Raw genomic sequence first — 20,553 nt, 5'->3', positions numbered from 1 at the left:
CCTCTGTGACACATATTACAGGGACGAGTGTCCATATGGCCTGTTCATAATTCAGACCATCTCTTGAATAATCACTTCAGGGCTCACTCATTATGCAGAGATGTTCCTTCAGCGATGCCAGGTCACATACTACAGACGCCTGTTAGTGTGAAATGGCGGTTTTTATGTCTTTAATGTGACACTTGACGCTAATGTAATGATGTTTGAAAGAAATAGTGTGATGCTAGCGGTGGGTCAGAGGCCCCTGCATGACTAGATTTATAACATGTTTGGTCTCATGTTTACTTTTCTCACTCTTCTTTCTTCTTTTTGACAGTTTTTGAGCTGATGCGTAAAGGGTGAGTAGAGAACATTCCCTTTTTTAAATAATTAAAAGCTTCCCCGCCCTGTTCCTCTAACTTCACCTCCACATTTCATCCTCCTCTCCTCTTCATTTTCCTCTTCTTCTCCTTCTTCTTATCATCCTCCCCTTCTTCAACCTCTCCTTTTCTTCACCCTCCTCCCTTTCTTTCACCTCTCCACTCCTTCTTCATCCTCTCACTCTTCATTCTATTCTTCTTCTTCATCCTCTCACTCTTCAGCCTTCTTTCCTCCTTTTTCATCCTACTGTCATCTCCTCCCCTCCTTCATCCTTCTTCCTCCCTCCTTCTTAATCCTCCTCTCCTCTACTCCCCTCCTTCATCCTTCTTCCTCCCTCCCTGTTCTTCCTCCTCTCCTTCATCCTTTTTCCTCTCCTCCTCCTTCATCCTCTCACTCTTCATCCTCCTCTCCTCCCCTCCTTCATCCTTCTTCCTCCCTCCTTCTTCATCCTCCCCTCCTCCTTCACCCTCCTCTCCATCTTCTTCCTCCTACTCTCCTCTCCTCCCCTCTTTCATCCTTCCTTCTCCTTCCCTCCTTCTTCATCCTACTCTCCCCTCCTTCATCCTTCCACCTCCCTCCTTCTTCATCCTCCTCTCCTCCTTCACCCTTCTCTCCATCTTCTTCATCCTACTTCCTCTCCTCCCCTCCTTCATCCTTCCTTCCCCCTCCCTCCTTTCTTCACCCTACTCTCCTCTCCTCCCCTCCTTCATCCTTCCTTCTTCCTCCTCTCCTCCTTTATCTTCTAGGTCTTCATTCTCCTCTTGTTCTTCTTCATCCTCCTCTCCTTCGTTACTTCGTGCTGACACCATGCTGCTGTTGTTTTTAAAACAGGCTTCAAAGGATTTCATGATGTTCTCAGGTTTCCACAGTTATCAGCGTTGGCAGTCGGCTGTGTAAATGTTTCAGGTCTTGATGCACGAGCTGCTCAAAACTCTAATGATCGGAGACCTTTAGTTACTAAGTCTGGAGGAAGGACGGGGCAGCTGGTATCATTACACCAAAATGCATTAATAAGTCATGTTCTCCTTTTTAATAAGAAGGTTTGCTCTCTTTGTTAGTTGTTGTAAAGAATGAGAGGGAACTTTTGCTCTCTTGTTGCCCCTGAGAGGAAAATGATGGACAGAGACGCTGATTAATACAGAACAGCGGCCTGATCTGGATTCTACTCACTCATCATAAAACCTCACTGCTGCTTAATGATTCAACTTATACAGCTACTAATGCAGCAGATTCTGCTAGTGATGGACGACATGACCTGAAATACACATCAATCAATCATGATTTGAATTGCACCAATTCAAAACAAGTGTAATCTCGAGACACTTCACAGGAAGGGCAGGTAAAAGACCTCTCTTATAGTTAAGAAAGTGGGATAGGAGAGATGGGATACGTGTTCCTGTTGTCCACACTTCTTCGCTGCTGAGTTGGCAGTCGGAGCGGGCCGTGCATGTAAGAGGACGAGTGTGGTTGTGGGGACGACACAGTCCAGTGGTGGAGGCTGGGAGTCAGGGACGTCGGGTAGTAGTGGCCCTTCACCTCACTGAAGGTCGGGGGAGCTCCGTCTACTCGAGAGCCAGGCTTCGGCTGCAACGGGAGGGGTTAGTGGTGCACAAAGACGCTGATGATCATTCAGACTGAGAGTCCTGACTGATTTACAGTTCTTTTAAAAAAAAAAATGAAAAAATGAAAATGATTTTTTTTTTTTTCACTTGTCTTGCACTGAAAAGACACCAAGCTTTCTCTGGTGCTGTTGGGTAAAGACAAAGTCTCAGTCAGAGATTTTGATCATCAGCCATGTTTGATCAGGATGTTTAAGTCTGTTTACATGCGTCTCTGCATTTGGAATCAAATTCTTGTGCTAATAAAACAACTGATCCATTTAATCTGAAGATTAATCTGCCTAACTCTCTCGCTTTCTGCTCGTCTCTGTTTCTGCCTCACTGACCTGCCTGCATGGATTTCCAGCCCGGTGATGGAAGTGCCCACAGACAGTCCTCTGTCGGAGGAGCAGGCCAGGTTGTACTTCAGAGACGTCATCCTTGGCATAGAGTACCGTAAGTATCTCATGCGGAACGAGGCCTGTCTCTGAGGCTGTGAAACATACCTGTGACGTGTTTCACTGAAATGTCATTTTCTGGATTTCAAGCTTTTCATCTCCACACATTCCCCACGGATAACACAACATACAGGTATTACACACTCTGTTTATAAAGTTCTCCCTCCGTGTCATATCCACTCTGATGCGCAAAGTGTAGAAGCAGAAATGTGGCTCTTTTTTCAAACAACGCTCTCCCCTTGTTCTTGAAAATAAGCAATGATAGCGTTTCCCTTTTTTTGAAGAAGTGTTCCTGACCGTCTCCTCGAGGTCTGACTGCAGACATGTACCGTCCCCTTCATCAGTATCGAGCCTCTCTACGCTGAAATGGTCTCCTCGAGCCGTGTCCTCATTTGCTGCACTGGATCCATTTCGCTGAGCTATGAGCCTAATGATTAGAGATCAATGCTACCTCTTTGAGCTCCATCCTCCAGATAATGTCTCAAAGACTCACAGGAACCGATGCACAAGCTGACACTTGTAGCTCAAGACATTTATCACACCGTTCAACATAACATTCAAAATAACATTTTAAAGCAGCATCTCTATAGCTTATCTCATGAGTCATGAGTTACTGTGGACTGTCAGCTACAATTCCTGCTGCCTCACTTTAATTTTGGATGACACATTTGAAAAATACATCCTGTAGACTTCCTCGTGTGTATTTATATTAAGTATAGAGACCCAGAATTGTGCTTAAATCACAAACTGTAAGACTTCAGAGTGTTAACTGGATTCTTCCTTTCTGTCAAAGACAATCAATCACTGTTTCCAACAAACCTGCCTTGATTATTTCACACCTTAATGATATTTTGCTGTGATGAATTGCGTGCTGTGGCCGATGAAATTTCCAACAAGTGTGTCGTAGATGTCAATCAGTATTGACCGTGAAGTAGTCAGTCGAAGCCTTAGATTGCTTTTTGCTCATAAAATTGACCGAGAGGGCTGAGTTTGTGCACTTAGAAGCAGCATACATTTACCAGGATGCATTGCTCCATTTGTAAAAGGAAATAAGCCCATTTTGCAAGAGGAGGGCCCCTGCTGTAGAGGATAATGCTACAACGTGATCCTTATCGTAACAGAGTTTGGGAGCCTTTGACCCATACAGCTGATGAAGCTCCATAACAATGCAGAATGGTTTAAGTTGTCATGGAAGTGGTATTGTCCACTGTGGCCATTGGCTGTATGCAGGTGTTACATCTTCCCTCCGGTCACAATGAAACACAATGGGTCCAGAAAGGCCAGAAAACATATTTAACCCCACGCGTTTTTTTAAGGTGTAAACCCCGAGATTTATTATTTAGGAAAATTCCACCCATGGCCGAAAAGAAGAAAAGATGGGAAGGCGCCGAGCCAACCTCACTATAGGTCATCACTCCCACTAAGACTACCAAAGAAGAAGAAAAATATACCAAGAGAAACAACAACACCAAAAATAGGACTACCTGTGACCTCCAGCTAAAACAACAAAACCCGATTATCTGGACATGCCTGAGGAAAAACAGAGGAAAGCAAACAAAAGCTCCTCACCACGTCGCTGCACAGAGAGTGTGTGCCTGTCTCTTCTACCTGGCTTCTCTAAGTCCCCCTCCTTACTGAGCACAGACTGCACTCAAGTGGGCAGCAGGTGAAGGAGCATGGAGAATCCAGGAGAGAGAGATCAGGTGTGCTGCAGGTAGAGGGAGAGGACAGGGCCGCCTACTGTTAGTCCAAGAATAACTTTGTACTTTGCTCATTTACAGTCGTTTACTGCAAGTGATTGTTTATTCTTCTGTGTTGTCTTCAGTGCACTACCAGAAGATCGTCCACAGGGACATCAAACCTTCAAACTTGTTACTTGGGGACGATGGTCATGTGAAAATAGCAGACTTCGGGGTCAGCAACCAGTTTGAGGGCAACGATGCTCTGCTGTCCGGCACTGCTGGCACTCCTGCTTTCATGGCTCCAGAGACGCTGTCAGACACACGAAAGAGCTTCAGTGGGAAAGTAAGTGAACATTTATATTAATAACTGTAAAGCTAAGCTACATCTCTGCCTCTGGTTAAAGCAACTGGATTAAGCCTTAATCCCACAATTTTAAAGGATCAATCAGTAAGATTTGAACTGAATGCTATGTTGAAACATGCTATGTTGAAGTGCTGGCTTCTGACAACAATGCAGCAGCCAGTATGTCCTCCTCCTAACTTTAGACTCTGGTAGGCTGTTTGAAGGCTCCCCACACGGCTGTTTTGGATGCCCCTCAGTTTGTCAGATATGAGAGCAGTTATCAGGTCAACAGGTGTTGCAGTGATGGAAGTGGGCAGTGGAACTGCTTCAGATAGAAGTGATTGTACCCGAGCTAAAAAGCCTCTGCATGTTTCTAATAAGCTCCAGCAGCAGAAAGCTGCTCAAACTAGGATCAATACTGAAGAGAGGTTAGAGAGCAGAAAGGTTTACAGACCGAGGCAGAGCTGGCTAAACACTGAAGCTTCAGCGCCCACCACATGGCAACCTGTGTGATCATCCACTCTAGAGAGAAGGAGGGAGACAGCTCTCACATTGTTTTGAATTTGGACAGCAGTACCCATTTTCAACACTAGAGGTCAGAGAAATTGCTGTGCACCAAGTCCACTGACATGGCAACAAAATGAATGCAACACCTGTGAATCTGCAGGAATGCCTCTGCAGGTTTAACATCATCAGTTACACAACTAGAGTCAGAGTAACAAAAAACAATTTTTAACTCAGTACCTCATACAAATACCTAAATATAAATATTGTAAATGTACTTGATGACATAAAACATTTGCTGCTCCTTTAACTGAGAGCCAAGATGAGTTTGATTGTCATTGTCAGTGTTCGTATGTGAGCTGCTACTTAGAATTTATTAATCCAGCTCAGAACAGAACCTCACAGTCAAATAGTGGTTTATTGGTTTTAAATACCTGATATTGATTATGTGAACGTTTCCCATTATGATGAAGCTCTTCTTGGCTGTACAGTTAAATAATGATCAGTCGAGGAGAACTCTACTCCTCATAACGATTGATTGGATTGACGACCACCCGCCTCCACATCTGACGTACTTCCTCCGTTATTCTTGCATAATTAAACATATTTTGAGGCGTGTGGATCAGCTCTGGATAATCATTGATTTGTTCTTGTTGAAGCCAATCCCTGAAGAGTTCTCTATTCATCAACATGTTTGATGAGGGTGTAAATCAGGAGTGGAGTGGGAAGAGAATAAGAACAAAAAGTTTGATGTACTTAAAACAACTTAGAATTTACTAAAACAAGTGTGCACTCTGTTTCAAACATGCACTCTTCACAAGTGTTGAATATGGTCGTCAACTTTTGTATTTCTTGGGAAGGTACTGGATAGTCTACTGGTTATGTTGCACGCTGTTACAGCCTCCTTATCCAAAATGGTATATTCGGAGCTCAAAACATGGAGACAGAAATGCATATGAGGACTCCACACAGATTTAGATGCCTCCCCAAAGCAATCCAGGATAAATAAGAAACCAAAGAAATAGAAAAGGGGTGGAGACACCGGCCAAAAAGAACGAAAAGAGGTGTCCAAAAGAAGACAAGACGATGTCCAGTCAACCACGTAATGAGCTGTTGCTCTCGGCATCGTCCCCTAAAACCTCCAAACAAGAAAAGATTAACCTGAAGAAACAGAGACACAGAATAAGACACAGTATAAAATGGGGGAACAAAAGCTCCTCTCCACTGGGGGAGGCGCCAGAAGTGTAGTGCTTAGTGTGTGCAACCCATTTTCAGACCAGCTCCTTTCCTGCATATCATTCCCCAAAGTGTGTGTGCCCCTATCTGAGTCCCCTTCCTCCTCTCTGACCACACTCAGGTGTGCAGCAGCTAGAGGCACAAGCGGAGAGAGAACAGGGTTGAGCGTAACACACACGTGCTGAGACTGTTGTCCCATTCACAGCGGCCTTGTACTCGAAAACAGCAACAGGTAGCAACGGAGAAGCGACGTAAAAGAAAATTATCTTCAATTTCTTTATTTTTTTTTATTTTATTTTTTTTTAAAGATTTATTTTTGGGCCTTTTATGCCTTTATTATAGAGGGAGGACAGTGGATAGAGTCGGAAAGGGGGAGAGAGAGTGGGGAGAGACATGCGGGAAATGGGCCACAGGCCGGACGCGAACCCGGGCCGCCCGCGCGCGAGGACTATAGCCTCAATACATGGGATCGCGCGCCCTGCCACTGCGCCACCGACGATCCCAATTTCTTTATATTTTGAAGAGAGAATTATCTAAGCATGATCACCACCCTAGTGTGTCTTGAGGTTCAGCTTCCTCTGCAAAGATAGAGTCGGTAAACAGGGATTGAGTCAATACTGCGAGAACGTGTCAGAGCCCACACTCTTTCAGGTCTACTTCAGTAGATGTGTTGAGTTGGTGTCCACATCTGATCAGTACTGAAATATTTAATGTCAGACACTCATATGTACTTAATCCCCCTCAGTGTTGAGCCTCAGTGGTACCTCAGGCCGTAAGTACTCGTTAGTCATCAAGCATCGTGCCTGAAAACAAACGTGTGTGTGTGGTTCAAAGATGGCTTTCGAAGGTTCAGAGGGCTGCTTCTATCATTTCATATCTATCAGGGAGTAAAAATGGATTTCTAGAAGAGCTATTCATACAAAGAGTGATGGGCTGACAGGAGACAAAGAGCCTAATGGATAGCTGCAGTCTCGCCACTATCTGATCGCACACCATCCATCTGCAAGGTATCAGACACGCAGCATCGCCGGAATGGACCATAAATCACTGTAGAAAGTCAGCACCGATTTAAGGTCACAGTGTTTGTTTGTGTAAGAAGGTGTTTGCAGCACAGCAGTGTGTTTTTCAAATGTCCATTTGGCATCATGTCAACTTTAATGTCCCTTATTTAAAGGCACTGGACGTGTGGGCCATGGGAGTTACTCTCTACTGCTTCGTCTTTGGGAAGGTGAGTCAGCACATTATCTTACCCTCAGTCTTTTTTTTAGCTTTAGGTTCACTGCATGTAACCCCGACGGCTGAAAGGAAAGTATTCATTTCAAAGACAGCCGTGCTTGTTAACAGCACACAGTGACATTTAGGTGGGAACAAAGTCGATCACCAACCTGCGTTCCTTCTGTTACAGCCAGTATTAGGGAGGCAAAGGAAAATGTTTGCGTGCTACTATTTCCTAGTTAGTGAGAAAAGCTTCACAAAGGTTTGACTCAAGTTACTTAAAGGTCACATATTCTCCTTTTCAACCAGTGAAAATAAGCCTCAGAGCTCCTCAAAACTTGTGTGAAGTGTCTTGTTCTGAATCCACTCTGATCCTGTATTTGATCATGTCTTTAAACCCCTCTATTCTATCCCTGCTCAGAACAGGTTGTTTCTGTGTCTGTAGCTTTAAATATGTAAATGAGCTGTGTCTGACCACGCCCCTCCCTGGAAGGACTTGGGTGGCTCTTATTTTTTCGCTCCATGTCTTATTGTTTATGGTGAGAAGGCAGACTCAGAGGGCAGAACAAACACCTAGCTGTGGGAGTGTCACCCACCTGGGGGAGGGGTTACTGATGGAGAGGATGGACTTTTCCTATAATTGGGGGTTTGTAGACAGATATGGACAAGTATTCGTCTTAGAGAAACATAATGAAGTGGATTTTGCGTAATATTTGACCTTTAAAAACATAGTCAAAGTAGGTCACTGGTTTTGCTCAGTGTTTAGAGCCCTATATAATATAAGGCATGTGGCAAAAGGCAAAAATGACCCACAAAATAAAAGGTGATGTGCGTGTGAAATGCTGAATTCTACTGTTTTTATTTTTATTTGGCTGTCTCCAAGAAAACAGATTATTAGTGCACACAATTCACTGTCCTCTCTCTCTCTGTTTTTCCTCTACTCCTCCTGCAGTGCCCATTTATTGATGAGTACATACTGGCTTTGCACAATAAGATAAGGACCAAGCTTGTTGATTTCCCAGAAACGTAAGTCTGACTCTTACATTCTCCTTCCTTCTTCTCCTTCCTTCCTCCTCCTCCTCCTCCTCCTCCTCCTCCTCCTCCTCCTCCACTCCATTAAAAGACACAGCAGTGATGCTTCAGCCTCCTACTTTTCCTCAGCAGCTGTCGTAATTTTCTCGATCTTTCATTTCTATTCATCTCTGTCTTAGTCACAAAATAATTGTCTACTTTCTGCAGTTGTCATGCAGATAAAATGAGTAGCTTGGTGTTCTGCAGCTTTTGGGAACACTCAGTAGATGTAGACGAATCCCGCTCGCCCAATGAAAGGTGTCTGATTCAACCTTCACACCAGGGCCTGGTCTCATAACGAGACTCGTCTACTCTGGCACTCCCTGCTGGTGAAATGAACCCCAGACTCCATTCAATCTGCAGAGTCACTTCGCACCTCTAAGAAAAAGCTCTGCTCTTTCATGAACACCTACAATCTTAATGATGATGGTGACAATATTTAGGATGGTTTTAATGCTGATTAAAACTCTCAAGAACAACTTTCCATGTTGTTAATGATTTAACATTAACTTTACAAAATGGTCACTTCCTGTCAGCACCTGTTTGTCCGCTTTGTTTGCACTTCCTGCCATGGTTTCCTCCTCTCTCGATCTTCGTGTGTGTTGGTCAAACTCTCTGTTTGTTGTCGAGTTGTAGATGTCACGTTAAAAAGATCAAAATAAGTATCCAAAAAGAGTCAGTCAGGAAGAGGTTAGCAGTGCGGATAGACTCAGGAACACACCGGTGGTGGAGAGTAAATACACACAGTGGTGTGGAGAGGCACAGAGCGCGCTCATTAAACGCAGCAGAATATTACAGCAGGTAATGGAGTCACTTCCATGCTGAACACCTCAATGACAGTTTGCTCGCCTTGTTGTCAGCTCTGATTGGCCCATTATATCGTAACGTTTCTATAATGACTGGGAGAAATGGTTACTTCATGTACGAAGAAATCCACGACCTTTATCATGCAATAATTTTTAGGGGACATTAAAAACCTCAACACATTGTTGCATTCCATGATGCATGAGTGCATTTCAACTTGTTTTAAACTCACAAGCTTCAGATTTACAGATCTGCAGCTTCGAGATAAAAGGAGCAGCAATAATGGTAATCCAGTCATCCAGTTCATTCTATGCACAGCGCTTCCTAGCCCACCATTTGTTTCTCTCTCTCTTCATCTGTGTTTTGTTGGTGACAGTTAGTGACGAGATGGGTTTATGACCAGTGATTAATGACATCAGAGTGCAGTTAGTTAGTGATCTTTTTTTTTTTAGTGTCATCTTTCTGAAATTAATTAATCAAAAAAAGCTGTTTTTACATTCTTGAAAATATCTAGATCATTCCTGGAGGATTGTTCCAGAGCTTCTCCGGGCCTGGCTGTCTCTTCAGGAAAGACATGGTATAAAAATAAAGATGTGGAATTAGCAGACAAAGCAACAGAGTGGCTTTACAACACTATAATGAGAATCTGTATATCAATGCTACGTGAAGTTGAACAGAATCACAATGTGAACTAAAGAGTGGAGATCATAGAGGTGGCGTGCAGACACAGCATACTGTCACTCCCCCTCCTGGCTCGAGGTGAATTCTCCTGATTGCATCCTGCTGCGTTCTCACTTCAACTCACTCTGACTTTCTGCAGAAAAAAATTACGAGGAGGCTGGAGGAGAAACTCTGGGACAAGTCCGAGCCAAAAGTCTGACTGTTTGGGTTCACTCAAGCAGCTCCTGATAATGTCAGGAGTTTTCTGCAAGTGTGAAAGCCCTAAAAATGAACTTTCATTTTGACAGTCCTACTTTTAGGACCTCCCTATGGTGTTCAGTTTTCAAACTTTACCCCTGTTAAATCTAATGCATTGAACCCTTTGTAGTGTTTATTCACTACTTTGAGCATTCTTGAAAATGTTCCCTACTTAAAGCATAATATTAAAGCCATGTATGTTTTTCTTTGAGCTAATCTTTACATCTTCCCTGCAAGCTTGCTCATTCATTTCGATGCACTCCCCAGCACTACTTGTACTAACCGGGTCTTACATCTCACTTACTATGAGGAAGCATAAGGGGCATACAGTGGCTGAGTAGTTCAGGTGTGTGCCCCATGTACAGAGGCTCTTATTCCAACCACATCCACTGGCTTATCTCTACAATAAAGGCACACAAACCACAGATAGATATGAGGGTACATTTTATTTAAACTGTAGCTTTGACAAAGAAAAAGTACTCCTATAGGGCACAAGCAGCCCTGTTAAGAAAATCTGCTCCACATTGCACCTCATGTCATTCATTTTCTTTGTCGAAATCTGCATCAAGAAGAACGTAGACACCTAAATAATCTGTGCGCCGTCACCGTGTCTGTCATCCGTCCCGCCACTTAGTGGAGTAAACACTCTGCGTGTGCTCTGGTTGATAGCAAGTGACAGGCGTTCTCTCAGACGTGAGAAAAGAAGATCTTCTGTTAATTCTATCTGACAGCAAAAACAATCCCATAATGTATCATTGCAGAGGGAGAGATAATGAATTATTCCATCCTTGCCTTTTTCTTCCATGGCCTTCAAAATCATTGAAATGGAAGAATCCGTGAAAGCTGTTATTTTAAGGTTTAAGGATAGTACACGAACGTCATCACAACCAACGATATCAGTGTCCTTTTTCTCATTATGAAACATGTGGACAAACAATGAGAGTTCCTAATCACTCTGTGAGGTCGTGATCTTCTGTTTCTTTTCAGGCCCAAGGTCAGTGAGGAGCTGCGCACTCTGATCTTACGGATGCTCGACAAGAACCCAGACAACCGGATCACCATCCCTGAGATCAAGGTACCAGAGAGGACCGACGAAGCACATGTTTAAAGGTCAACGCGGCATTAGTCACTGATTGTCCCGGGAGAAAGACAGCTGATGATAACGAGGCTCTTCATTGTTCATGTTCAGACACGACACTCACGACTGTGCTTTTGTCTGCTGCGTTTGGCTGAGGGGACTGTGTGACCTCACAGCAGGGATCATTAGACCTGTTGTGCTGCTTCGGGGCGTGATGAAACCTGTCTGAGGCTAAAAAAGAGGGAGAGGTCCAGAAGCAGCCCGGGTGACACATGTCGTTCCTCACTCCCCCATCCGTGTTTCCATGACACAATCTGATAATGTGTGAGTCATTTTCTCACCAGAGACTCTGCGTGTGTTGATGGAACAGGAGATAATTAGGCTTTGCATGCATCACGCATATACTGTGTGTGCACAAACACACACACTCACTCTCACAAACACTTCTTCTTATAAGAAGTAAAAATAAGTTAATTCAGAGCATGGACGCCTTCAACAGGGCTCAGGTTGAGCTGTGAGCTTGTTCAGCAGCGTCATTGATAAAGAATGGAAAGAGAGGTGAAAGGTCACATGGTCCTCCTTTTCAACAAGTTTAAGAAAAAGTCTCGATGGTCCCAAAAAACACATGTCTTTGAAGTGTTTTAGTTTTATAATGTCTGTAAAGTCCCTGACACACCAACGAGATGGTCGGCTGTCGGTCCTAGTTATTGTCAATTCGACATGTTGAATCAGCGGTTGGTGAGAGGAGTCTCTCTGATTGGCAGCTGGAGGTTTTGTTTATCTCCAGCTCTTGACACAGGTTCAGGAAAGGCCCATGAACCTGCTGCTGTCGTATCCATGTCTACCATTAGTGCGGTTTCTCCTTATTTGTTGCTTCCGCCTCTTCTTTTCCTTTTCCACTAAAAGACGGCCTGACAACACCATTGCCAATTTAAACTTTGGCACCCCCTCAGGGACACACTGGTGACGTCCCTAAGGCTTCAAACATTAGTATTTACAGCCTATGTATAATACCCATAATAAGCATCCTATTAACACTTTGTGACTTACAGTTTCTCTTTCATGTTTATTCATTGTCACTGATTTAAAATAAGTGTCTTTTGGTCAGTTTTTGGATTAAGGGAGAGAAGTGGACAGATCCTGATTTCTGGAGGAGCAGTGATATGATTTAAAATAATAACGTTTATGTTTTCTTGTAGTTCTTAGTCCTGGAGGTAAGGGATTCACAAATAGCAACAGAGAGTCGTTGTGGGATACGCAACACATTGAGTCAATCAATCTTACAAGAAAAAGATTTAAGTGTGTACATGTCAGTAAGCCATGAAACTACTCGACTTCTTTCACTTCTCAGTAACAATAAATACAATCAGAGCGTTCACTCTAAACACACGAGCAGAGCTTCAAGGTCAGCCTCCAGTGAAGACTGTAGGATCCCTAAAGGTGGCTCCTCCTCACATAAACTACACTGAACTAGAGAAAAAGGCTTTCAATAAGAGAAGCATTCAGTGTAAATGTGTGTCTAAAGAAATGTTAAACCTTTTTTTTTTTTTTTTTTTTTTTTTTTAGAAATACTTTAAAACTTTTAATCAGTGTTCAGTCTGCTTTTAACAGCTTTGTTTAATGACGTTTTTGTTTACAAAAATGATCACATTATGTGTGAGTGTTGTGACATGTACATGAATGTAACAGTAACTACAGATAAAAACAAAGCAGTTAGACTCTGGATGTTAAAACCTTTTATTCAGTCGGTATGAAAAGGCTGAAGCCGAGATCCACAGACGGGCTGGGAAAGTGAGAGGCTGACTAATATGTTGTAGCTTTTGTTCTTTTCATCAGTGAACAACAAGAAGCAACCAAATATATTATTCCATCCAACTTTAACTTGAAATCAAAGGGAGCAGACGTGTCGTTACTTTGAGGCTGGCTGAGAGATTTTCTGTCCTAACGCTGAACACGATACATTACAACAGAAAGCTGGCTGGAAGGCATGCGTTTATAATTAAAGTGTGAGCACTGTTAGTGCAAGCACTTAATCATGAACAACAACAGCCAGTGTAGCGTTCCTGCAAAATATATCAAATGTGAATACAAAGATGAGACTATGGATTTAGTTTTAATCACCTGCACTGTGGCAGCCGTGGATCACAGACACAGTACAGACCCGTTGTCACACTGTCAGATGTCATGATGTTTGTGTGTCTCTCTGTGCGTTTAGATGGACCAGTGGGTGACCCAAGGAGGCACTGACCCCCTGCCTCTGGAGGAGGAGCACTGCACTGTGGTGGAGGTGACGGAGGAGGACATCCAGAACTCGGTCAAGTTTGTTCCCAGCCTCTCTGCAGTGGTAAGACGGCCAGTCAGCAAACATTTACCCTACAAACTGTATGTAGGTATGTAGGTATGTAGGTATGTATGTATGTATGTATGTAGGTATGTAGGTATGTAGGTATGTAGGTAGGTAGGTAGGTATGATCTTATGTACGTACGTAAGATTATGGCTCATCATCTCCAGGGGCCTCATGTAAAAAAGAAGTGCGTAGCTTCCATACTGAAAGATGCCATACTTACTAAACTGGGAAAGTCCTTACGCACAGAACTTCTGAGGGGCGCCAGTCTTATAGAGCCAAACTATCATCTAGTTAGTGCATGTCCATAGGATCCCGTTTGTTCACGTGTGTGTAGCACGATTCAACAACAGAGTGTAAAAGTGAATTTCCCCTCGAGGGATTAATAAAGGAGTTTTTGTACTAAACCTCTTGCACATCTTTGTAAGCACTGTGTATTTGTGAATGTTGTAGATCTTGGTCAGAGCCATGCTGAGGAAGCGCTCCTTCAGTAACCCCTTTGAGTGTCCGAGCAGGAGGGAGGAGAGGTCCATGTCTGCTCCCGGCAGCTTGCTCATGTAAGCCCTCAGCATTATATAGACTATATATAGTCTTATATAGAAAACATAAACCACAGGCTTGTTCTTCTTATTGCAGGGATTTCTGTAGATTCTGTGCCTCACACCTGTCTCCTCTCTGTGTATCAGGTTAACCAGCTCTCACTCCTGCAACAGCAGCTGCTGCCGCTTTGGGTTGCCATAGCACCATGTTTCATTATTTCATTGTATGCTGTGGAGCTTACAGCTTTTATAAGTGTTTCTTTGTGTGTTGCTTTCAACCTTCAGAGAGACACCGAGTGATAGAGATCCAACAGCACCTCAAGCTGACCTTGGATTTTATGTAACACTGATTGAAAGCATCACAGGTGGAAATGGCCGATTGTCTTATCCCCTCATTCGACGTACACAGTGCAGCTCGGGGATCAGCTATAGCTGTCCTTGAGGACACTGATCTCTGTTATATGTCCAACAGAGTTTGTCATGAGGAAGGACTTCTGCAGCGCTGAGCGTGTAATCTCCCATTGTCAGGGTTTTATTCGATGATTCGTCCTCGTTCTAGGCCGAGGCTTCCCCTGTTGCACTGTAGGCAACCACAGAGCTGCTATCTGAGCTGAAGGTGTTTTCAGAGGACGGGTCGGGAAGGTGAAACAATACTGCACCCTTCTGGAAAATTTAAGCGCCAAAGGCCCTTTACATCTAAGGCTTACAAAAGCCCAAAGCACTAAATAGCAATGAAAAGAAAATGTATGAACAGTTACGTGAGTTTTGTAACAGAAAGTCTCAAGCTTTTGTTAAGTTATTCAAACTGCCATTGTCCCATTGGTCAATCAGATGACTGATTGATGTTATTGAAGCTCCACACTGCCCCTGGTGTCGAGGAGTGGGAGTGCATAGAGGGGAGGTCTTCTCCTCCGGCGAGCATGTCTTTGAGCCCCTGAGGTGACCTTTCCCCTCTCACCTGTGACTTTTCCCTCTTCTCTCCCTTTCACTGTGCTGCAGGGATGCATGGCCTTTCCGGCCCTCTTTAAAAAAACTTCACCCCTCGCTCAGGTAACATAATACAGTCTGGCTAACATCTACCAGCTGCTGCGCTCATCATCATCATCTTTGAAACCTCAACTCTTGCTTATACCTACCAATAGAAATGACCAATCAGCCCCCCTTCCTCCCAAGCTGTCATATAAGAGTGTTCTGCCATCTCTCTGGTGCTGTCATTTAAAGCTGCATCTGTCATGTTTTTAACATTCGTCATGTCACCAAATAACAAGGAAAACATGATGCAAGAGAGAGTGTGGACCTCATAGACTCATTTTCCTGTCTTTTCTCCTTGTACTTTTAGAAAGAGCAGCACAGGAGACGGACCACGAGAAGGCGAGCTGGAGGACTTGCATGAAGACGAACCCTCCTCCTGAGTCTCTGTCTTCAACATCATCCACTTTACGCCCCTGTGCTTGAATCACTGTGTGCAAACCCCGACTCATCCAAAGCGCCACATGATGGCATATTGCTCTTTACGCCGACGACACTCTAGTATCCACATCCAGTACAATGCTTTTGTTTACATTCAGACCTGTACACTAAGGCAAAGGCTTGCTTACGGTTCTGCTTCCCTTTCACCTCAGAATATTCGGTCTCGCTCATTTTTCTCTAACAGTGTGAAGTCTCTTTGGACACCAATTGAAATAACAAATCTTGCTTGTTTTACCACTTAACCACTAACTGTTGTGACTGGCATCAGTGAACCGATAAGATGAAGGACTCTGCTGGATTTCTGTATGATTGGATATGGAACTGGAACAGTTCACATTATTATTGTGGGAGAAGGACAAGAACTTGTCAGCTGGCGTTACACTGCATTGTGGGAAAACTTTCTCAGTCTTTGTTTTATCCATCTGCATGATGAAAAGTGAGGCCTCATCATCAGACTGTCTGTGGCCGCCTGTCCCCGCCTGCTGAAGGGGAAAGAAACCCACTGCATGTTAATGACTCTACAGCGTCTCTTTAGTGATCTGCAGGGCTTTTTATTTCTCCTCAATTATATTTAAAATTGTACATAGATGTCACTGAAGACGTGTCATACATGTTCTGTGCTCGTATCTGTGCAAGTTTTATTTGGTTGCTGGGATGATAATGTACACAGATTATTAGCAGAGAAGACGAGGTCAGAAGAGTGGGTTGATTTTTTTCTATTTTTATGAACTCACTTTTTAAGTAATTGAACCTAGATACATTTTCATTTCTGTTTTGCATAAATGAGGACATTTTTTATTCCACTTTAAAGGTCACACATTCTCCTTTTCAACCAGTGAAAATAAGCCTCAGAGCTCCTCAAAACTTGTGTTCTCACTCCATGTCCTATTGTTTATGGTGAGAAGGCAGACACAAACACCTAGCTGTGGGAGTGTCACCCACCTGGGGGAGGGGTTACTGCCCTTTGTGATGTCATAAAGGGAAAATCTCCAAATAGTATGTTTGAGCACACATTTTCTGAAAAGTGGAGCAGGCAAAAGACCTTTCTCATCATTGGGGGGTTTGTAGACAGACTACAGACACATGTTAGTCTTAGAACAACATGGTGAAGTGACCTTTAATACCAAACTTTAAACCTTTCAGTTATTGTCTGAACATGTTAGGGCCTCTGGGAGTGATGGTTATGCTGTAACCAGCAGTTAGCCATAAATGACTTCTGTACCACGCTCGTTGTTTTTGTTTTGACTAGCAACATGTAACGCAAGACTGAAAGTGGAGTTATTTAGCATGTTCTTTTATTAAGTTTTATTTATCCAATGTTAAATAGATTTCAAATGAAATTATTTTAAAAATAATTGTTTTATGCTTTAATTTTACTTAGATATCACTTATTGAATGAGTTGTTTTTCTATCTGACACTTTATGTTGAGATTATGGGGGGAGATTGAAGTTTTGTTTTTTTGGGGGGGTTTTTTGGAGTTTAAGGTAGGGCCCAAACGTATCGGATTTCCACGCTTCCATCCAGCCCTTACCATTTGTGTACTGTCTCTTCTGGTCATTTTTTCCAGACACCTAGTGTGAGGTGATGCTCACACAAGTAACCATGTGGTGGGCACTGAAGCTTCAGTGTTTAGCCAGCTCTGCATCGGTCTGTAAACCTTTCTGTGTTCTAACCTCTCTCCATGTTTCAAAATCATCTCCAACATTGATCCCAGTTTGAGCAGCTTTCTGCTGCTGGAGCTTATTAGAAACATGCAGAGGCTTTTTAGGTCGGGTACAATCACTTCTATCTGAATCAGTTCCACTGCCCACTTCCATCACTGCAACACCTGTTCACCTGATAATTGCTCTCATAGCTGACAAACCGAGGGCAGTCCAAAAAGGCTGTGTAGGGGGGGCCTTCAAACCGCCGACCTTCTCTGGTCCAAACAAATCCAGAGCATTCAGGAGCAGAATCTAAAGTTAGAAGGAGGACATACTGGCTGCTGCATTGTTGTCAGAGAAGCCAGCACTTCAACATAGCATGTTTCCTTTATGTCTGATCAGAGAGGAAGGTTACTTTATCATTTCACTCATTACACATCTCACTGATTGGTCCTTTTAGTTCCAACTCCTTGTACTTTTAGAGCCACTAGCTGTGAGATCACGCGTTCAGATCATCGGTGAATCAGAAACATTAGATTTTATTGTCCATGATCCTGCTCCTTGTTTTGCATTCCAGGTTTTCCACTTTAAAAAAAGAAGCTGAATCTGTGGGTTGTTTTGTCTCTGCACACTCAAATCAATGAGGACATTTCTGCCTCCACAGCAGCACTGCCTCACATAAATGTTTATATAACTCCATTTTGATTCTGTCCTCCTCCTCCTCCTCTTCATCCTCCTCTGTGGCTGGCTGAGTGCTCTGATCACTTGAACCGCAGTGAAAAGAAGCATTTCAATGTCATGATTAGACGCAAGCTGCCAACAACACTTCCACGTCCACTTCAGTGTTGGCCACTGTGTTGTGGATTAGAAACAGAGTGTGCATTTCCCTCGATTAGCGCTGCCCTCTGTATCCTCCAGTGAAGGATGCTAAGTGAAACGTAGAGAGCGGAGAGGGGTCTGAATGGTAAAGTGTTTCACGTGTTGCTATTGAGCATCTGTGTGTAGGGGGTTGTGTATATCATTTTACTCTCGACAAGATTTGACGAGAATAAGTGAACACCTTTTATGTCGAATTGTGTGACATGTATTTAATAAGGTTTTGATACCGTCTGTTTTCGTTCCTGTCTTTGCAGAGACTGATGTGACAGAATGCATTCATGTGCACAGTAACCTTCAGTGAAGGGCTGTTTGAACCAAAAAGTAGGCAAAGATGTGATTTCTTTGATTTGAATGGTTTAATACTTTGTTGTTTTCTATATATGTTTCTATGTTGAATCTTTGTGTTTGCTGCTTTACAGTCGTATCTTTGTATGTCTGTCATGTCTGAGCGACACATTTTACTGTTGTGCTGTTTGCTCATCTTTTATCTTTTACTTTTTGTTTCCTCTGTTGAAATATTTGCACTTTTTCCACCTACAGATACATATTAAAGTTATTGTGATGTCATGAAACACTACTGGTTAGCGATGTGCAGTTTATGATCAAGGACACAACTGAGTGACTCGCCCGTATAAAGCACATTACCTGTGTACCTCTGTTTCCACAGCGTCCTGAGAATTTTACAAATGAATCTAAAAGACGTTTCAAACTTCTTCTGTTTGTGTCTAAATACTGTATCAGCTGCAGAAAAAGAATTGGATTTGAGAAAGTTGTGTTTGTTTACCTCCGTTTAAAAAAAGTCTTAGGTTTGTATAATTGGGACAGGGGACTTATGGATGTCACTGCAGAAAAGACGCATGAAGCTTTAACTGTAAAAACCCTGTTGTATCGGCAGGATTCATTAAAGGAGAAGCTTCAAATAGCAACGTGGTTCAAAAGCCTCTCTTTGAGAAGCAGTGATGGATGATCACGAGCCAGTCTCAAAGTTAAAACTCGGGAACGGTCTCTTCAGACTTGCACACTGTCACTGCTAGATTTCTTCTTCTGAAAAAAAGTTTTTTTCTTTTTGGATCCGTCGTGTCTCGTTTTAAGCACACAGGAAAAAAATTACAAAGTGGCAGATAATATGACAACGTACAGATCCGAGGACACTTGTCAGTTTTCATCTCTTATTCGTTATTTTTTTACAAATTCAATTCTACCCGATATGATTTCAAACTATTATGAAATTTGGTAATAAGAAAATTATTTACCAAACTCAAGTTTTTTTTAAATTTGAATTCACAAGTGGCCAATCGCATGTCTTGTTAGAGCGCTGAAACCCTCAGTCAGCACTTTGCATGAGTGCTACAGGTCATAGCTCTCCAGAGCATCAAGAGAGAGGGACATCAAATTTAAAAGATGTTACCTTGCATAGCTTTTCCCCTTCCTCTAAAATATCAATCTGAATACCTACAGATGTCGTTTCTCGTGCAGATGCTACAGATAATAATAATAATAATAATAATAATAAATAGAAAGTATGTGTTAAAAAAACTTTTTATTTCAGTTTTTAAGGACTTCTGTGCAACACTAAATGATTAAACCTGAAATAGGTCACAGCAGATGACGTGATAATGGTAAGAGTCATATTCATCAGTCACGAAACTGTTGTACAATTCCTCTTTGTAGAAATCTTAAAAGCATAAAGACTTTAAATGTCCTCCAAAAATCTGCCTGATCCAGATGCACGTGAACTACATTTTTTTTTTAAAAAGAAAGAAAGGTGTTGCATGGTGCTGATTTAGCTGAGGTTTGGTGTTAATGTAGAATAATCAACAGGATCATTTCACACAAATTGTCATGACTTTAGGTCATAGTTATCTCCAAAGGAAAAGGTGTGAGAGGGAGTTTGTATCCAATAGCAGGTCAGGGATGATTCACCTCTCACTGTGAATCTCATCTGTTTTCTGTCCTGATTCGTGTTTTGAGGCTCTGTGTCTGTTCGTGTGTACGTTTGTGTTGTATTGTCTCGTGCATTTCTCTGAATGTACTCTTTAGTCCAGTGTTTCTCAACTGGTGGATCGGAACCCAAATGTGTGTCGCTAATATGTGCCTGGGATTTTGTAGGCTATGTAAAGTGCTTTTTGAACCCGTTTTTTTATTTTTATTTTGCTCTGTCACGTTTTGAACCTTCGGAGGTCCAACAATGAAAAATATCAGAAATTTGGGTTACGATGTGTCGTGAAAGAGTTGGCAGTTCGTCCTGAGGTTAGATCGGTTGAGAACCACTGCACTAGTGCGTGATTTAAAAAAAAAAACAGAAGCATGGCACATCTCTGTGGAATGTGGTTGTTATTATGTAAATATGTACCATTAAAGATCCTATTTTTTGCATGCTTTTTGTACACCTACACCACGTAATCAAAG

At 42.7% G+C, this 20,553-nt stretch overlaps 1 protein-coding gene across 2 annotated transcripts in view; it reads left to right on the top strand.

Moving 5' to 3' along the window:
* The window catches only part of camkk1a (calcium/calmodulin-dependent protein kinase kinase 1, alpha a), a 63,215-nt gene extending 44,494 nt beyond the window's left edge, over window positions 1-18,721 (top strand). Inside the window, exons 8-17 of one of the 2 annotated variants that reach the window (XM_079355201.1) lie at window positions 317-338; window positions 2,326-2,414; window positions 4,242-4,441; window positions 7,356-7,409; window positions 8,349-8,422; window positions 11,177-11,264; window positions 13,483-13,611; window positions 14,066-14,169; window positions 15,151-15,201; window positions 15,491-18,721. In XM_079355201.1, the coding sequence (XP_079211327.1) occupies window positions 317-338; window positions 2,326-2,414; window positions 4,242-4,441; window positions 7,356-7,409; window positions 8,349-8,422; window positions 11,177-11,264; window positions 13,483-13,611; window positions 14,066-14,169; window positions 15,151-15,201; window positions 15,491-15,563 (884 nt within the window). In that variant the 3' untranslated portion in view covers window positions 15,564-18,721. The remainder of the gene's footprint in view (window positions 1-316; window positions 339-2,325; window positions 2,415-4,241; window positions 4,442-7,355; window positions 7,410-8,348; window positions 8,423-11,176; window positions 11,265-13,482; window positions 13,612-14,065; window positions 14,170-15,150; window positions 15,202-15,490) is intronic. The other variant, XM_079355202.1, reaches the window with a different exon arrangement.
* The last annotated feature ends 1,832 nt before the right edge of the window (window positions 18,722-20,553 follow it).

Source organism: Symphodus melops, assembly GCF_947650265.1.
Source record: "Symphodus melops genome assembly, chromosome: 11".
Classification (NCBI taxonomy): Eukaryota; Metazoa; Chordata; class Actinopteri; order Labriformes; family Labridae; genus Symphodus; species Symphodus melops.
This window is presented reverse-complemented; position numbering and strand designations above follow the sequence as displayed.